This window comes from Budorcas taxicolor, chromosome 4, assembly GCF_023091745.1.
Source record: "Budorcas taxicolor isolate Tak-1 chromosome 4, Takin1.1, whole genome shotgun sequence".
NCBI classification, from domain to species: domain Eukaryota; kingdom Metazoa; phylum Chordata; class Mammalia; order Artiodactyla; family Bovidae; genus Budorcas; species Budorcas taxicolor.
Window position 1 is genome coordinate 7,981,804 of NC_068913.1, and position 19,653 is coordinate 8,001,456.

Below are 19,653 nucleotides of genomic sequence, written 5' to 3' on the forward strand. Positions count from 1 at the left end.
TTTTTTAGTGTTTCTGTTTGTAAGATCTGTACCTTCTATGGTATTGATTCATTATAATTAATCCAAATCTATAAAAAGATGGGAAATAATATCCTTTATTGCACTGATGCCTATTTTTAAGTAGAAATTCTTCTAGAGAAAAATGGAGGGTGCTGGCTGGTGGACTGAGCTGGCCAGTCAACACTGACGCCCAGAGGGACCTTCTCACTGCCCCAACCACCCTCACCACCGCTGCGATTGTTCCCACTGGGGACAGTCTTTGCCTTCGTTTTGAGATGTAACAAGTGCTTTGAAACCACAGATTAAACATGGAATGTGGGCACATTGGGCTTTTCCCAGATGGCAGAATGCCACCTGCTAATGCAGGAGGTGCAAGACATGGGTTTGATCTGTGGGTTGGGAAGATCCCCTGGAGAAGAAAATGGCAACGCACTCTAGTACTCTTGCCTGGAAAATTCCAAGGACAGAGGGGCCTGGTGGGCTATAGTCCATAGAGTTGGACACAACTGAGTGACTGAGCACATGCACAATGTGGGCAGATTACATTTATAAATAATTTATATTAGTTAAAGTTTACAAGGATTAAGTCAAAATAAAATGTGGGTGGAGTATAAGTAACCCAAGAAAGCACTTAATACTGTTACTGGTTCCATGCAATCTTAGCCTCATAATTCAATCCCTACTATATATCAGGAGATCGCAAGGTTTTTAAATTTTAAAAATGGTGTTACTGATGCAAATTTATGACTTTAATGCAAAAGTTCAAAGTGGCTTGTGATGCCAGAGCTGTTTTTACTGGCCTAGGTAAAGAATCTGCCTGCTATACAGGAGACCCGGGTTTGATTCCTGGGTCAGGAATATACCCTGGAGAAGGGAATGGCAACCATTCCAGTATTCTTGCCTGGGAAATCCCATTGACAACAGAGTCTGGCGGGCTACAGTCCATGGAATCACAAAGAGTCGGTGTCCTAAACAAGAGCTCCCTGGGCCAAAAGGCCAGGTATATTTTGGTCTTCCAGGCCTAAACCATACTCAACATACAGGATTCACTCAAAAAATATCTGTAATATGACTTCAGTGGTTAAGGAAGGTCAGTAGATGCTGCTCTGGAAAATTTGATGAAGGTGGAACCACCCATTCCAGCCCTGACTACCCCCCATGCAGAAAAATGGACCAGACAGATGTGGCCTCAGTCCTAACACTGAAATATAAACAAGTCATCTACCATCCCCTCATTGATACAGCAGAGTTGACAAAAGGAAGAAATCAGATGAAAGAATCTGAAATGTCTGTTGTGCTGCATGTCGTAAAACTGGCACACAATAAACAGCAGTTTACTTCATTTAGTTTCAGGAAGATGAGTGCTAATATTTGGTCATATTTTATACATTTCAGTGCAAGGACCATACCTACACAAGACATAAAACACCACTGATTATTGAACACTCTTAACAAGGAATGCTGGTACAGTTTGTTTAGAAGTAAAAACCTTATGACAAATCTTTAGACTAGAGAGTCGTATTTTGTGAGGAAAAACATTTCGGTCTCACAACTGTCGAGATCACCGTAGCCGAATTAGGGGAATCTGTGGCTGTTCATTCCCTGTATGTCAGTGGGCTAGAGTAGAAGGGCATTTTGGAAATTTCCCTCTAATTCCCAGTGTCTGCTATAAAAGCACATGATAAGGCTTCAAGTCTGTGTGAGTCTGGTTCCATCATTGAGTGAGTAGGCTGAAACTTGAGTCACTTTTTCAATTTCTGAGTCTACATTTACTTTTCTGCAAAAAAAAACAAAAAAAAAACAAAAAAAAGGGTACGTTAACTACTGCCTGGGGAAACTGCATAATTCTTGGCTTACAATTTGTGTTTCTTGATTGCCTAAATGGGTTATTTCAGACTATGAAATAAACTAGTCTGTTATATATATAGTATACTGATAATTTCATAAAAACATTACTGTATACTTTCAGTCTTTTCTTTTTAATTGTAGGAAAATACATGCTTATGAAGGAAAAAAAATACCTCAAATTACACAGAAAAATAGTTGTGTTCTTTTGATAAGGTAAATAAAATGGGCAAACAAATATGCTAAGAAAGTATATTGAAGAACAGTTTGCCTGAAATTATTTCCAAGATTTTTTAAAGTAAGAAATTAATTATTAAATGTTATATAAAATTGAGAAATGTTTATATTTTCTGAAAATTGAATTAAAACTTAGGTGTAACTATTTACAATTTTTTTCATTCATCAGACTGTGTCAATAATGTGCTTAAAAATCCTGATTATTTTTGATTCTGTGTCTAAATCTTGTGGCAGCCACAGGCTTTATGTACTTATCTGAACCTAACAGGTAGGAATTAAATAAAATGTATTCCTTACACCAAAAAATGCCCATGTGCCAAGCAGTTAGACCACATCTTCATTTACGTTTTCTGAATGTTAGTAAAACTTTGGTTGAGTACTCTCAGCTTGCATGACTGTCCTGTGTCACTTAATGTTCAATGAGATTTATTACTTTTAAAATTAGGCATGTGGACTTAATTGCCACATTTCTGTTAGGTTAGAACAGCAGGCTCTTTGCAAATTCCGACTGAAGTTTGACACTGGCGCTGGCAGATTCTTTACGTACTGAGCCAATGGGAAAGCCCTAAATATAGGCAGCCATCAATTTTTAACACTTTTCCAACAGGCTATGGAAATCTGTATGTAGATCAGGAAGCAACCATTAGAACTGGACATGGAACAACAGACTGGTTCCAAATAGGGGTAGGATGTATATTGTCACCCTGCTTATTTAACTTCTATGCGGAGTACATCATGAGAAACACTGGGCTGGATGAAGCACAAGCTGGAATCAAGACTGGTGGGAGAAATATCAACCTCAGATATGCAGATGACACCACCCTTATGGCAGAAAGTGAAGAGGAACTAAAAAGCCTCTTGATGAAAGTGAAAGAGGAGAGTGGAAAAGTTGGCTTAAAGCTCAATATTCAGAAAACGAAGATCATGGCATCTGGTCCCATCACTTCATGGGAAATAGATGGGGAAACAGTGGAAACAGTGTCAGACTTTATTTTGGGGGGTTCCAAAATCACTGCACATGGTGACTGCAGCCATGAAATTAAAAGGCGCTTGCTCCTTGGAAGGAAGGTTATGACTAACTTAGACAGCATATTAAAAAGCAGAGACATTACTTTGCCAACGAAGGTCCATCTAGTCAAAAGTATGGTTTTCCCCGTAGTCACGTATGGATGTGAGAGTTTGACTATAAAGAAAGCTGAGCACCGAAGAACTGATGCTTTTGAACAGTTGTGTTGGAGAAGACTTGAGAGTCCCTTGGCCTGCAAGGAGATCCAATCAGTCCATCCTATAGGAAATCAGTCCTGAATATTCATTGGAAGGACTGATGCTGAAGCTGAAACTCCAATACTTTGGCCACACGATGTGAAGAACTGACTCATTTGAAAAGACCCTGATACTGGGAATGATTGAAGGTGGGAGGAGAAGGGAACGACAGACGATAAGATGGTTGGATGGCATCACTGACTCAATGGACATGAGTTTGAGTAAACTCCGGGAGTTGGCAGTGGATGGGGAGGCCTGGCTGCTGCAGTCCATGGGGTTTCAAAGAGTTGGACACGACTGAGCAATTGAACTGAATTGAACTGAATGAAAACTTTCATGTACTGATAACTCAGTTCATTGATTCATTAATTCATTAGATACTATCAAGTTGTTTAATCATGTAAAAAATTCAAATGTGCAGGAGCACTGATAACTATGTAAGAAGGTCTAAGATAAGAGATTTACATTCCAAAAATAGGAAATAAATACCAACACTATAGACTTGCTTTATCATGAGTGAGTACCAGTGTCTTCTCAGTATAAGCAATGAATTATGTTCAGCATGAGAAAGTTTACACCAAAATATTCCCTGGAGGAGGGAAAGACTACCTTCTCCAGTATTCTTGCCTGGGGAATCTCATGGGCAGAAGAACCTGGTGGGTTACAGTTCATGGGGTTAGAAAGATTTGGACACGACTGAGTGACTTTCACTTCACTAAACTTCCCTGACTTACATCAGAAATGGCCAATTATTGTCTTATGGCTGCTGAACCTAAACTGCAACAGTAGGGATTGGGTAATAGCCTGAATCAGAGAGATTTTAAAGAATAGAGCAAAATGAACCATAAGGCAAAGTACGACATGATTTTGAAGTCATGCTTAAGTACACTGTTCACAATAGCCAAGACACAGAAGCAAACTGAATGTTCATTGACAGAGGAGTGGATAAAGAAGATGTGGTATATATATAATAGAATATTACTCAGCCTTATAAAACAAATAATGCCACTTCCAGCAGTATGGATACAACTAGAGATGATTGTACTAAATGAATGAAGAGAAAGACAAATATATGATACCACTTATATGTGGAATCTAAAATATTACACAGATGAACTTATCAATGAAACAGAAATAGACTCACAAACATAGAGAACAGACTTGCAGCTGCCGAGAGGGGGCAGAGTGGGGGAGGGATGGATAGGGAGTTTGAGGTTAGAAGATGCAAACTATTGTATAGAGAATGGGTAGACAGCAAAGTCCGACTGTGCAGCACAGGGAACGGTATTCCATATCCTGTGATAAGCCACAACGGAATATAAGAAAGAATGTACTTATATGTGCAATTAAATCACGTGGCTGTACAGCAGGATTAACACAACATTGTAAATCGACAATAGTTTAATTTTAGAAAGTAAATCATGCTAAAATAAGATACCAAATGAATAGTATAGTGGGGCATAGAATGACCATATAATTTGGACTAAGGAGGGCTCCTCATGAGTAATGACCCTAAAGTTTCATCCTGAAAAGTGGCTCCACTCTCCCAGCACTGAAAAGGCAGGGGTGGGAGGTTGAGACATAACTCAGAGCACTGTCTGAGGCACGCAGGGCCCAAGTGCTATGAGCCAGTGGGTGGGTCGGAGTGTGGACCAGGACCTATTTGTGGGGACGCTAGTCTGCCATGCTGAGGAGTCTGGCAGTTCTGTGTGCAGTGGGGAGAATTCAGTCAAAATGGAAGTCTGTGTTTAGGGAAATAAAGTAGACTGGGAGTTGATTTGCAGTGAGGAGTATGGAGCCATGAGGAGCGGCAGCTGGAATGGGAAAAGTACGAACCATAAAAATGCATTGTTTCTAGAATGTGTGTATTGCTTGCTGTAAACCAGATTATTCAGGGAAAATGACAGCATCAGCCATGAGAGTGCTAGTGGGTGGGCATCTAGTAAGAACATTATGTTCCAAATTACACTGGCCAGAGAAACCATGTGCTGTAATCAATGGTGCCACTAATGGGGCAAGTGGGTGAAGAATCTGCCTGCAACGCAGGAGACACAAGAGACTCAGGTTCGATTCCTGGGTCAGGAAGATCTCCTGGAGAAGGACATGGCAACCCACTCCAGTAATCTTGCCTGGAGAATTCAGTGGACAGAGAAGCCTGGCAGGCTCTAGTTTGTAGGGTTGAGAAGAGTCAGATATGACTGAAGCGACTTAGCACAGCACAGCACTAATGGGGATGCTTAAACTGTCCCGTGTGTCAGTGGGGTGACATTCGAAAATAAAAAGCAGATGATCTCTTGCCTATTAAAGCAAATAGAGTTAGTTGTTACTATTTAACTAATTTGGCTTGTGTCTATGCTTTTGTTTTCACTGTTTCAATCATCTATATTTAAAATAATTGATGAAGTTTTCAATAATGCTTGTTAGAAACTGTGTATTTGCATGTTTCAACTAATGGACATATTACGAAACCCATTTCAATGCTTAAAAGCAAAACAAAATAATCAAAAATATCTGAATTCTCTGAAAAATTTTGGATTTCTTTTGTAACACTATAGATATATAACACAACATCGGGGGAGTGAAGAAAAGAGTTTATTAAACATTCATGATGGCAAATATTTTTTAATGTTGAGAATTTGTCCTTTAATATGTTTTCCTGCACACCAGAGATGAAGGCATGGAAGGTATGACAAGATTAAAAAGAAAATAATCAAATGCAAATGAGTTTCGAAGCATATAAACCTGAAGGCAAGCACATGCTCACCTCTCCATCTGGACTGCAGGTTTGGCACATCGCTAAGGGTACAGCTAATGTCTGTTGTGTGCAATAGTGAAATAAGAGCTTTGGTAACTCCCCAGGGCTTTTGTGTAACGTACAAGTACTGATGGATCCATCCAACAAAGAAAGAGCCTATAACCAAAAGAATGACTCTACTTGGAAATCTAAAAGGTCAGATTAGAAAGTTCCAGAATCATTCTACTGTTACACAAGTACCTTCGTGTTTTCAGATGTGCAGTTTGAATAATTTGAAGTGAATTAACATAATACATTGGTAAGCATGAGTTCCTTTTTTTTCACTTGAATCAGTCATTCCACAAGATTTATTAGGTATTCATGGAGCAGACCTATTTGAATTTTAAGAATTGTCGTTCTCCCACCACTTCTGTGGGCTTCCCAGGTGGCACAGTGGTAAAGAACCCACCTGCCAATGCAGGAGACATAAGAGACACGGGTTCCATCCCTGGGCCAGGAAGATCCCCTGGGGGAGTGTGCAGCAACCCACCCCAGTATTCCTGCCTGGAGAATACCATGGACAGAGGAGCCTGGCGGGCTACCATCCATGGGGTCACTAAGAGTCGGATATGACTGAAGCGACTTGGCACGCACCACTTCTGCTCTTGAATTTTGAGGCTCCTTCCTCAGTGCTATGTCAATACCATCATATTTTGGAATCAGTAACTTTAACCTGGAATCAGTAACTTTAATCTGTCCCCTATTTATAATGCAGGTTTTGAGGTCATTACATTTATTGAATAGAGCAGTTTCATCGTTATAAATCTCAGCAAAGTGTTCTATGGAGAAGAAAGGTGGAAACCAAATCTCCCCCCGACGTATTGTATGGATGTGAAAGTCTAAATCAACACTATGAAATAAAGAACCCGAGAATCACATGTTTCTCTTGGACAACAGTGCACGTAGTAACATCCTGTATTGAGTCTGTGCTGTGTCATTAATCCATGTCCTGCTCTGTGTTTGGTGATACATCATCCTTATGTGGAAAGAGGAGGGGGCTTAGCTTATTGAGATGACTGCCCCAGGACTCCGACTCTGAGAAACACTCCTGGGACCAGGGTGGGCCACACGACTTTAGATGGTGTCCCAGGATGACATCAGGTTCACTCTCTGTGTGCAACACGGCAGCAGGTTACCTGAAGTTCTCACTGAGCTCACTGCTCCCTGGGGAGAGATGACTTCACCAAGGGAAGCAGGGGGACTCTGGGCCGCCTAGGTGGGGTCTCTAGTGGCAACGCATCCTCTGGGAAGCAGAGGGGCTTCCTGTGTGCTGCAACAACCCTACTTCCGCAGGGCACTGGGCCGTTTGTTGGCAGAATCATACCTTTGTATAACCTTGTCCCATAAAACGTTTCCCTGGGACGATGGAGAGATGGCTGATGTCTAGTAGCCTTTAACGCCAAAAATTAAATTTTGGAAAGCTGATCATACCTGAGATCGTCTAGGTGGCACTTCCCCTGAGGATTTTCATGAAAAGCAGTGTGCGAAACCCATCAGGCCCAAGATAAAAATGAAATATAAGCATTTATAAATTTCCAGAGGATTCAGTTAGCAGTGGCTTTGCAGTTTACTAAGGTCCACATGGGTCAATATTTTAGTGATGACAGAAGTATCAAATTTGCTTGACTATTATTCATACTTTATGACTGAATGATTTCTTTGTATGGAATGAAGCCTCTGCGACTGCCTCTGCTGACCTCTAGCACAGCTCCCAGCACAGCGCATAGTCATTTCTTATTCATGTTACACCAGAGGCCAAAAGTCCATTAAGGCAGGAAACCATGATTTATTCCTTTTTTGTGGTCACAATTAATTTGTACTTAATGGATGCTTAATTTAAATTTTGGAATAAATGCCTGGGACAAAAAGCTTTAAAGATGTCAAAGAGTGACCATAATTCTGCCTTTTCTCCATAAACTGATTAATCTCTGGCTACCTTTTTCATCAATGTGCCAAAGGTTGATGTGATTGATAAGGGCAGAAGTATTCTCTAACACACACTGATCAGATCAGCAGGGACTGGCAGTGGCTTCTTTTATCCACATGAAGAGAAATGGAGTCAATTTGGAAGGACACGTAACTCCAGGAACATTGCATGTGACCTTCAGTGCTATTTTAATATATTCAACAGAACTGCTTTCTCACTTGGCTCTTGCAGAGTGATGAACATGGGGCTTTCATTGAGGACTGGACTGTGCCAATCGTGGAGGAGAAAGGATCAGTCCCAAGAGACCCACGAGTCTGTGGACTTAGCTGGGTTGTCTGTGTTACATGTAGACTGAAGGCATAGACTTGTTCAAGGGTTCAGTTTCCCTTACCACTCTTCCATGAAATAAGGGTCCCCTGTTTGCTTTCTTCAGCATGAGGCACCAATAATGCAAATTGCCCAGCCTATTGTGTTCCTCAGTTTATGGCCTTATGTAAAGTCATGCTTAGATGAAGAAGTAAACTACATGAAATGACATATTTGTGTGCAGCTACCCATGGCCCACGGTGTGGGAGCTTTGAATGAACAGAAAACTGGTGTATTAGTTACCTTTGTAGCTGCATCTCCCAAATGACTGAGCATGGAGATAATAAAAGCAGACAGTTACAAGAAGGAAGTACTAATATTTGTGTGAATTAGACCGGATCCTTTCCCTGATGGCTCAGAGGTAAAGCCTCTGCCTGCAATGCGGGAGACCTGGGTTTGATCCCTGGGGCAGGAAACTCCCCTGGAGAAGGAAATGGCAACCCCACTCCAGTACTCTTGCCTGGAAAATTCCATGGCTACAATCCATAGGGTCGCAAAGAGTCAGACACAACTGAGCGACTTCACTTTCACTTTCATGTAAGGATCAACACTATATCCATCTCTATAATGAAACAGAATTTGGACAGGATCCCACCTGAAACTGTCACAACATTGTTAATCAGCTGTACTCCAGTGTAAAATAAAAAGTTAAAAAGAATTTGGACAGGATCTCAGGAAAAATCCATTCTCTTATCTCATGATCCATTCACGGGTGCAATATTCTCAAGATTCGAAGGAGAATCAGCGACTGCAAATAACCTCGTGTGATGGAATCAGGACTGAAAAAGAAATGCAGGTACACAGCTCAGACAGTTGACAACACAGCATTTTTAATCTGTATCTATAGAAAACATGTATAGAAGCTCTCTAATAGAGGGATTATAGAAATACATTTCATATATAATAGTGGACTTCAGTGTACTTACTGTGAAAATAGCACATTTATTTAGAGATGGAATTTTTTTTTTTGCCCAAAGTTCTTGTGGATGTTTTGAAATATGTCCAGTTCTTTCTCTTGCAGTCTTTGTGACCCAGAAAAGCAAAAGGACCCACAGTTTTTCACGATTCCTCATCGAAAGTCTTACGCATTTGGCTGGCGCCTCCCAGAGTTGCCCAGAAGGTCCCGGCCGGGACAGGGTTCCAGCAGACGCCGAGGCGCGAGCGGCCCGCCCTACATCTGCCTGCACTCGTGCCTGGTGCACATGGCCTGGCGCTCGATCCGCCAGGTCCCTTCCTCATAGGTGCAGTGACAGATGGTGCACTCGTCTGTCTTCACCTCTCTCCCGGCAGGGATGACAGCAGTCTCCGCAAAGCAGTTTGGGCCTGAAAAGAATAAACAGGCTATACTGATGTATGACACGTGTGCATAAGTATACCACAGATTTAACTGGGGACTTTGCTCTCCCCTACAGGTTTTATCCACTCTCTTTCAAGAAGGACGGTGAAAAAGTTACCGTTTCAGCCTAGGAACTGCTCCCACTTTTTTCCTGAAATGCAAGCCATGTTGTTGAAAAGTTTTATAAGTGAAAATCCTGTGACTTTCATCGACAGACTATTCTGTTCTGGGGCCAAATCTGCAATCGCTTGATTGAATTAATTCCAAGTCATCACAGAAAAACTTGATTAATTGGGACTTTCAGAGAACCAGGCTTATTAGGAGAGACAGCAGAAACAAGCATATTGCTCAAACTGAGCTAAACTCAGTGTTACCACCACATCTCAGAGCAGGTTTCAAAAGTCAGTGGATGGAACAGCCACCTGGATGACTCTAGAAACCCTTATTGCTCATCCCAGCCCCAGGACTTCTGACTCACAGGATTGGGCTGCGGCCATGGACCCTGCTTGGATAACAAGCTCCAGGTTATGCTGATGCTGGTCTGGGGCCACATTTTGAGAAGCACCAGCTTAGCCGGGACCAAGGGTCCATTGTCAGCAGTCTTTCTGGAGAACTGAGGACCCTTCAATTCTCAATCCACACCCTGTACAAGCTTCTCTACCAACAGAGGTGCAACGTGCATTTTATTCCATGTAAAATCCAGGACACAAAGAGATGGGTATCAGGGAGAGTTCCAGTGTGGATTATTTCCATTGGAGCAAATGGTTTCTATGTTACGGTTCACACCCCCAACTCAGAGGGGAACAACTGTGCAGACTCCAAACCTTCTAAAATGAAGACTTGGGTCCTCACTGCAGCCTGAAGAGACGTGCTGACCCTGAGTTTCAGCCCAGGGATCTCATGCTCATTCTTCCTTCCTTTGCTTCTAAAGTCTCTTGACAATATGCTCACACCAAAGCACATTCAGTGACACTTTTCAAGTCATCAAAAAAATTTACAAAATTAAAAAAGATAAGTTGCTTCACTAAAACTCCAGGATAAAAACTGGCCTTTTTATAATTCTAGTCACAATAATTCTAAGCAGAGTATGCATGCTTCAGTGGCTGCGGTCACTGTTGGACTCTGGATCTTTCTTTGTCAATGATTTGCAACCACTGCAGTCTTTATATTCAATTATCCCAAATTCAGCTGGTGAGAGAGGCCAGACGTCAGGCTGCTCTGCTCCCAGGTCCTTTGACTAACTCCGTCAGCTGCTCTCAGCCTCCTCCATGTCTACACCAACAACATGTTTCAGCTCACCTCAGCTCCTCTGGAATCAGCCTCTTCTCTGAGGGGCCGGGAGTCCTTTGGTAGAAAGGAATTTTGAGGATCCGAGACCTGATTATTGCAAGTGCCTGATACTACTGCGGTGACATTGCTCCCAGCCCCTCTCAGTGGGCACAGGTAGGAAGGAACACACACACACACACACACAGAGGTTTTAAATTGTGAGTGTACATTATTAGAATTCAAAATCCTTTCTTCTTAGATTTTATATATGTATATCTTTTCTCTTACAATGAAACAGTTCAAATTTAACATATTTATTTGAGTGATCCCATTAACTCAATTGTACTTAGATTTTAAATTATCTACCTTCTCTTGCACTGAGACTCTTTCTTAAACCATAAACATGTTGGGACTTTCCTGGCAGTCCAGTTGTTAAGATTCCCCGCTTCCACTGCAGGGGAACGCTGGTTCAATCCCTGGTCAGAGAACTAAGATCTCACATGCCACATGGCCAAAATAATAATGATAATAACAACAATTAACATATCCATCTATTTTCTCTCTTACACAGTTACATAAATGTTTTAAAATGACACCATAAGTGTTATTCCTAGTAATGAAAAAAAATTTTTATAGTTCTTACAGTCAATGTATTTTATTCACAAGTCGCTCAGTCTTCTCTCTCTGTGGCCTAGGGACAGTGATGTGTGGAGTGAGGTTTATCTGTTTCACTGTATCCTCCCCCTCCAATCTTCCTTCCTCCTCTGCCACCTGCCACCCCAGCCACTGCAGTAACCACTTTTACTAGTTCTAATTTATCCCCTAGGGTAATTTTTTTTTTTAAAGAGTAAACAAATTATTCATCTTTCTTTCACAAAAGATAACATTCTCCTAACTATGTATTTGGCTTTTTCACTTCTAATTTGTCTTGGGGGGGGTCACGCTACTTCTGTACACAGAGCTCATGTGAGGCAGTGGCCCTGTGTCCCCCAACACACGTGGTCAGTGGGGACTTGGATACTGCCCCCTCACCCCGTCGTGTATAGGAAATGCTTAAATGTGGAGTGTGTTTGTTATCATTTGTTTCAGGCAAGGAAGAGATATGGTAGAGCCAGGCTTGCAAGAAACCACTGATAGCCTCCTAGTAATATCTGTACTCATGAGGAAAAGCAAAATCCCACATAAACACCACGTGTTCAAAAAAGAAAATTAGGGGAATTCCCTGGCAGTCCAGTGGTTAAGAGCCAGCACGTTCACTGCTGTGGGCCTGAGTTCAATCCCTGGTCAGGGAACTGAGATCCTGTAAGCCCAATGGTGAGGCCAAAAAAAGTAATTTAAACACATGATCTGAGAAGGGGAATGTAGCAACTCACACTGTCTCATATAAGAAAGTCTTTGCTCTATAAGCTTTCAAAATACTGTGTATGGCAAAACCAATACAGTATTGTAAAGTAAAAAAACAAAACAAAACAAAATACTGATAATGTCATCTCCCTATTGTTGATTGATGAATAATAAGAAGAAACCCTGATTCTCAGCCTCACTGAGATCAACTCTGGATAAATTTTGGGGCAAAGTGCTACAAGCATCTGGACCATCAGAGGTTTATCTCCCAGGCCTGCAATTAAAAAAGTTATAATTCCTGGTAAAATTTTATTATGACAAAATTCTTACATTTTTGACCATTGTTTCATGTGGATTATGTCCTATAGCCCCTTCTCAACACCTTGTAGAACCATCTGTGTTGGTATGCACACCACGAGGGGATGGTTTTGTCCAACATGGCAAGATTGACAGAAGGGGAAAGGGATTTGTGTTCCAACTTTGTGCATTTTGTTCAAAAGTCACTTAACTCTTTTTTCTTGTCTCTGTGTGGTTCTATCAGTGACACAGAGTTAGGCTGTATAAATGTTGACCCCTGAAGAATTTACAAAATAAATTATATATATATATAATTTATTCTATATAATTTATATATGCATATATTTTATATAGGTTTATATACACATATACATATATATATACATATTTTATGGGCTTCCCTGGTGGCTCAGATTTATATAGATATATAAATATAGATTTATATATAGATAGATTTATATAGAGAGATTTATATAGATATTTATATTTTTCTGTATATATCTCTATATGTCTATATAAAATATATGTTTTATATATATATATGTATGCATATATGGTGTTGCTTTAGTCACTAAGTCTTGTCCAACTCTTGCAACCCTTGTTCTGTACCTGGCCAGACTCCTCTGTCCATGGGATTTCCCAGGCAAGAATACTGGAGTGGGTTTCCATTTCCTTCTCCAGGGAACTTCCCGACCAGAAGTTGGAATCCAGGTCTCCTGCACTGCAGGCGGATTCTTTACTGACTGAGCTATGCGGGGATCCCCATATATGTATAGATAGATGTACTCACACACATACATCAAAGGAACTGATGGGTACAGTGGGTGTGTACACGTCTGTGTCATTTATCACAGGTGGAGCTCCATGTGACCACCACCAGAACCAGGACAGAGCTGTTTCATCACCTTAAACTCAGAGTTGAAAACCCAGGTTAGGTCTTCATCAAGTACAAGTTATGCTTCCCTACCGGGCGCTGATTCCTATGGAGGTCTCTGCTCTGCTGAGTTGTGACACTATATCTGTCTCTATGTCTGCAATTTTAGGGGGACTCAGTTTGCTTTGTGATCTTACTTTTCCGATGGATCTAAAAAATATTACTGATGTTTCAGTTTGCTGAGCTTCTCACTTGTGTTTAGGAAGAAAAGGTGACTGGAAATCCTATAGATAGATTTTTGAGCCCATTTTGCATTACTGGAGAAAACAATCCCACATGGTCATAGCATAAAATTCATTTTATATATTGTTGCACTTGACTTGCTGATATTTTGTTGAGACATTGTGTTAGCACATATTCATTAAAGATACTGATTTGTACTTTTAAAAAATATTGTTTTGTCGAGTTGTGGTATCAGGATAATACTGACTTCATAGAATGAGATGGGAATTATTTCCTCCTCTTCTATTGCTGGAAGGCTTGATAGAAGCGATATTAATTCTTTAAATGTTTGGTATTTTTCTCCAGTGAAAACAGTAGGACCTGGAGTTTTGAGGGGAGTTTTAAAATTATGAATTCAAGTTCTTTAATAGCTTTTACACAGATTAAAAAATTAGTTGCTCAATAGTGTTGCTCTTTGCAACCCCATAGACTGTAGCCCACCAGGCCCCTCTGTCCATGGAATTTTCCAGGCAAGAATACTGGAGTGGGTAGCCATTCCCTTCTCCAGGGGATCTCCCCAACCCAGAGACTGAATCTGGATCTCTTGTGTTGCAGGCAGATTCTTTACCATCTGAACCACCAGGGAATCACCCTTCATACAGATTATCTGTATCATATTGAGTAAGTTGAGGCAGCTCATATTTTTCAAGGAGTTGGTTCATAACTTCTAAACTGTTAAATGCATGTGTGCAGAACTGTAGTTAGTACTCCTTTATAATCCTTTTAATTTCTGTGAGATCTATAACATCTCCTGTTTTATTCCTAATCTTAGTAGTTTGCATCTTCTGTATTTTTTTTCCTATGTCTTGCTAGGTGTTTCTAAGTTTTATTGCTCTTGGAAAACCAGCTTTTTATTTCATTAATTTTCAAAACTGGTGTTCAGTTTTGCTTTTAGTTCTTCTCTTTGCTATTTTATTCTTTCTATTACTTTTAGTTAGTTTACTTTTCTTTTTCTAGTTTCTTGAGTTGATGGATTATATTATCAATTTGAGAATTTTCCTCTTTTCAAGTGTAAGTTTTACTTCCATAAATTTCCCTTTCAAATCTACTGTAGCTGTGGTCTCAGAAGTTTTGATGTGTAGTTGTTGTCTTTTCATTTTCATGGAACACTCAATATTATAGACCTGTAGCCCAAGAACCACTAAGAGACTTGAGAAAAAATACCACATATGAGAATTTGATGAACTAATATATAAGTCAGTGAAGAGAACCGTGACATACAGAAGCAGATTCTGGTCACCACAGTTACTCAGTGTCAAATAAACCTTCATTAGAAAGTAGGAAATAGAGAAAAATAGATTTTAATCTTGACTAACTAATATAACTATGATATCTAACTTTCTTATTTATATGGTACTTTAGAAGAAATACGAAGCATGCAGAGTTTTATAAATACGGAAATGAGATTTAGACCATTAGTCCAAGTCACATGACTCATAACTAATTACTGATACATTAAATTCTGTTGATCTGGCCTGGCCATTATTCAAGGACCCTCAGGCTAAAAATGGCTGATTTCAGAATGGACACATCATATAATGTTTTCTTGCTGAAGAACAGTTGTGCAAGTAGGCAGCTGATGAGCATTGCTGAGCTGAGCTTTTCTGTGTCCTTCTGACTTCAGAGCAGGGGGGTCATGGTGAGGGGGTGGCTGTTGTTCACATCACCTGGACCCCATTCATATGGGCACCCCTTCACTGTGACTGACACACAGTGTCAGAACAGTTAGTGTCAGGCCCAGCCCAGGCCCCGAGGTGCCAGTGGAGGGGCTGGAAGACAAGGAGGTCTCTCCCCCCATTATGGGCCCAAATCAAATCTCCTGAAAGGGAGTCTGTGTTGAGTCCCCAGGTTTGTCCTAATTACCAATGTGAATAAAAATGTGTGGCTGCCATATCATTACACAAAGGGTGCTGCAGCCATCAAGCCATCACATTACAGCCACCAGATGTGAGCCCTGGGGGAACACAGCATGGAGACAGGAAGCCCACCGTCTAGCCCTCATCCACTGCTGCCACCCCACCCCACCCCCCAAGATGGACCCAGAGGAGACTCAGGTTGAGAAAGCCCAGGACTGGCCCCAGGTAGCTAAGGTGTGGATCAAAGGAATGATTTCAGTGAGCCCAGACCCTGCATCTTCCCACAAACAGGAAAGTGCTAAATTCCTTAACTTGAGATGTCTGGTTTTCCTTAATTAACAGTAATCTTTTGATGTTCTGACCACCTTGTCTCTGTTGCAAAAGTTCCTATATATCCTGGTTCCTTCCTTACCTCCTCAGAGAAGTCCCTCAGATTACCCTGAGAGGCTGATTCCTGAGCTTAAGTCCTCAGTTTTGTCCATCAAATAAAACATCATTCTCAACTTCTAGGTTGTGCTTTTTTTTTTTCTCAGTAAACATTAGTACAACCCAGCCCAAGATAGGTGCATTCACTGAACTAACAATAAACTAGGCTGAGACTCACGAATTTCAAACCCAGCCTGGATGGCTGACACCAGCATTCCTCCCAGCTGCTCCTGTGTCTCTTGCCTGTTGCCATGCCCCCTGCTCCCTGTACTCCCCTTGGCCCCCGATGGGGAGCTCCCGGGAGCCAGAGCCATGATCACCTTGGAGTTGCATCCCAGGGTCCAACACTGCACCTACACAGAGCCAGAGCTCAGGACAGGTATACCTGAGTGACAGTTTTAGAATAAAATAATAAATTGACTCAAGAAAATAAAATTCCTGTGGCTATATTGATGGGTAAGCTGCCAACATGGTGTAGATTTTACAAGGACTGGTGAGTCACAGGAAGACAGGATGTTAATGAAGAAGGGCCCAAATGGGTACCTGGGGGCTCTTCCTCCTCCTCGGAGACTGAACACTGAGGAAGAGAAACCAGGGCAGCTGACCTTGTATATGTTTCAGATGACTTTAGATATGTCAACTAAAAAAATGCACAGTCTAAAAGTTGCAATTATGTTTCATTTGGCACGTTTTTGAGGACTGTAGCCCGGGAAACAGCCTCTCAGTGAACTCCAAGGGTCTGTTCCGAAGAGATAAAGGAGGAGCCAGGACACATGGGAATTTTTGCTGAAAAAAAATATGTAGTTGAACATCAAAAGATTATGCTAATCACAAAATCCAAACATCACAAGTTAGTGATTTTAGCACTTTTATGTGTATAGGAAGATGCAAGAGTCTGGGCTCATTGAAAGCATCCCTTTGATGTGCATCTTAGCTATCTAGGGCCATCATCCTGATTTTCTCCATCCTGAATCCACCCAGAGGGTTCATGTCAGGCTGAGGGGGCAGCTACAGTGGCTGATGCCTTGGTGGCCCCAAATTTATTCTTTACTGGAATGGCAGGTGACAGATATATTACTGCTACTTGGAAAAGGATTATTTCCTGGCATGCCATTTCTTCCACTCTTTGTGATACTACTGAGGCTTCTATTTTGAAGGCTAAACTTGATGATGTGCCATCATATTTTTTTTTTTTACATTTTTTTATTTTTTTTAGTGGCTGAGGGATTTTATTTTTTATTTTTTTACTTTACAATACTGTATTGGTTTTGCCATACATTGACATGAATCCGCCACAGGTGTACATAAGTTCCCAACCTCCCACCACCCTCCACATATCATCTCTCCGGGTCATCCCAGTGCACCAGCCCCAAGCATCCTGTATCCTGTATCGAACCTAGACTGGCGATTCGTTTCTTACATGATATTATACATGATTCAATGCCATTCTCCCAAATCATCCCACCCTCTCCCTCTCCCACAGAGTCCAAAAGTCTGTTCTTTACATCTGTGTCTCTTTTGCTGTCTCGCATCGTATTGAATAAAGGTAGGCCTAACTACCAGAGTAAGATGATGAATCATTTAAACAGCCTGGCCACAGCACCTGTGTTTCCTCAAGTAGGTGAATGTTTGCACCTTGTGTGTGGGATCAGAGGGAAGCAGGAGAAGGCAGAAAATGTTGTCAGAATCTGGGACCTCAGCCAGTAGACTGGTCCCTTGAAGGAGGAGGTCCCAGGGCCTGGAGACTCAGAGCCATCACAGGAGAGGAAACCAGGAGGTGGCTGCAGGCTGGTGGCCTAGATGGAATCTGGGGATGCTCATGGGCATCCCTTTGCGTCCTGCCTGCACCCCAAGAGTGGATAGTGAGTCCCAGGAGCTCAAGCCTCCCTCATCAGCTTTCCACAGTGACCACTAAAACTATATTGGAAGAGATGGTGTAAATTGGAAATAAATGAAAACAATTAACGTAACCTCTAAATATTCTATCTGAATTCAGTAAGCCTTAGAAGGCCTTTGGCAGTGGCAAATGTGTATGTACCCTGTGGTCATCATTCACATGTAGGATTCTGAACTAGGAGGGCCAGCTGGCTTATTAGATTATACCAGAAACTTTGCAGAGAAAGATATATGTTTTGCAAAAGAAAGTCAAATATGCCACCTGACTTCAAATCTCTTGATTTCTCTAAGTTTCAACTTTCCCATCTGCGTGTTGAGGGAGTCTGAACAAAAGATCTCCAGAATCTAATATTTGTAGTGTGAACATTCTTCACCTCAATTTTTCCACCTTGCAGTTAACACTCAGGCATCTCTTGTAGAAAAAACGGAGAGTAAACAAACAAGAGATGGAATATTTCCTGTCATATCAGGATGGAATCACAAAGATGTCACAGTCACCAGGAATTCCAGCCACCACAGACGGTGAGCTGGTGAGCCCTCAGAAAACTCAGGAAGGAAGGAATACCTGCCTTCTAGCAGCCATCAGACTGCAGCCATTCCCTATGGTGAGCCCTGAGGAAACTCAGGATGTGGAAACACAGGATACTGGCCCCAGATAGCTGGGCTGCATACAAAGGACTGATTTCAGTGAGCTCAGACTCTTGCATCTTCCCATACATAGAAAAGTGCTAAATTCCTTAACTTGGGATATCTGATTTTCTTTAGTTCACAATAATCTTTTGAAGTTCACACTACCTGTCCTTTGCTGCAAAACTTCTATATAACCTTTCTCCTCCCCTTGCCTCCTCAGAACAGTTCTCTCAGGGTCACTTGACATGCTATCTCCTGGACTTAAAGTCCTAAAAGTTCCCACTGGGTAAAACATAACTCAACTTCTAGGCTGTGTGTACTTTTTCAGTCAACACTATCCTACAGGGCTCCTTATCATCTTCTCCTTACTCATTTGGGAATAGTCTGTGTTGAATGAAAAAAAAAAAAAAAGCACAACCTAAAAGTTGAGAATTATGTTGTATTTGGTAGACAACACTGAGGACTTCAGCCTGGGACACAGCCTCTCAGATAACTGTGAGGCTCAGAAGAGGTAACAGGTGGTGGGGCAGGATATACAGGGATTTTATAAACAAGACCAGGGAGTTGGAGCATCCAAAGATTACTATTAATTAAAACTGGATATCCCAGGTTAAGGAATTCAGTGCTTTTCTACCAAGGGAAAGGTGCAAGAGTCTGGGCTCGCTGAAGTCATCCCTTTGATCTGCACCTCAGCTATCTGGGGCCAGTGTCCTGTGCTCTCTCATCCTGAGTCTCATCAGGATGCACCAAGGTGGGGGAGCGGCAGTGGCTGAGGGCTTGCCAGCAGGCGGGCAGCCTGCTTGTCTCCATCCCGAGTGCCCTAAGGCCTTGCCTTAGGGGAAGCTGTAACGTGATGATGGCTTGATGGCTGCAGTATCCTTTGCTTGGCAGCAACATTTTCCATTCACAGCATGATAGAGTGTATGAAAAACTCTCCCACTGAGATCAACTCTAAGGTTTGGATAAAATATACATGGATTAAAAAAAAAATGGTTTGACGATGTCAGGCAG

At 41.5% G+C, this 19,653-nt stretch overlaps 1 protein-coding gene across 1 annotated transcript in view; it reads right to left on the reverse strand.

Annotated features, from left to right (window-relative positions):
* Nucleotides 1-9,603: 9,603 nt before the first annotated feature.
* The window catches only part of VWC2 (von Willebrand factor C domain containing 2), a 122,300-nt gene continuing 112,250 nt past the window's right edge, over nt 9,604-19,653 (reverse strand). The window contains exon 3 of the mRNA XM_052639120.1: nt 9,604-9,755. Coding sequence (XP_052495080.1) covers nt 9,604-9,755 — 152 coding nt within the window. The remainder of the gene's footprint in view (nt 9,756-19,653) is intronic.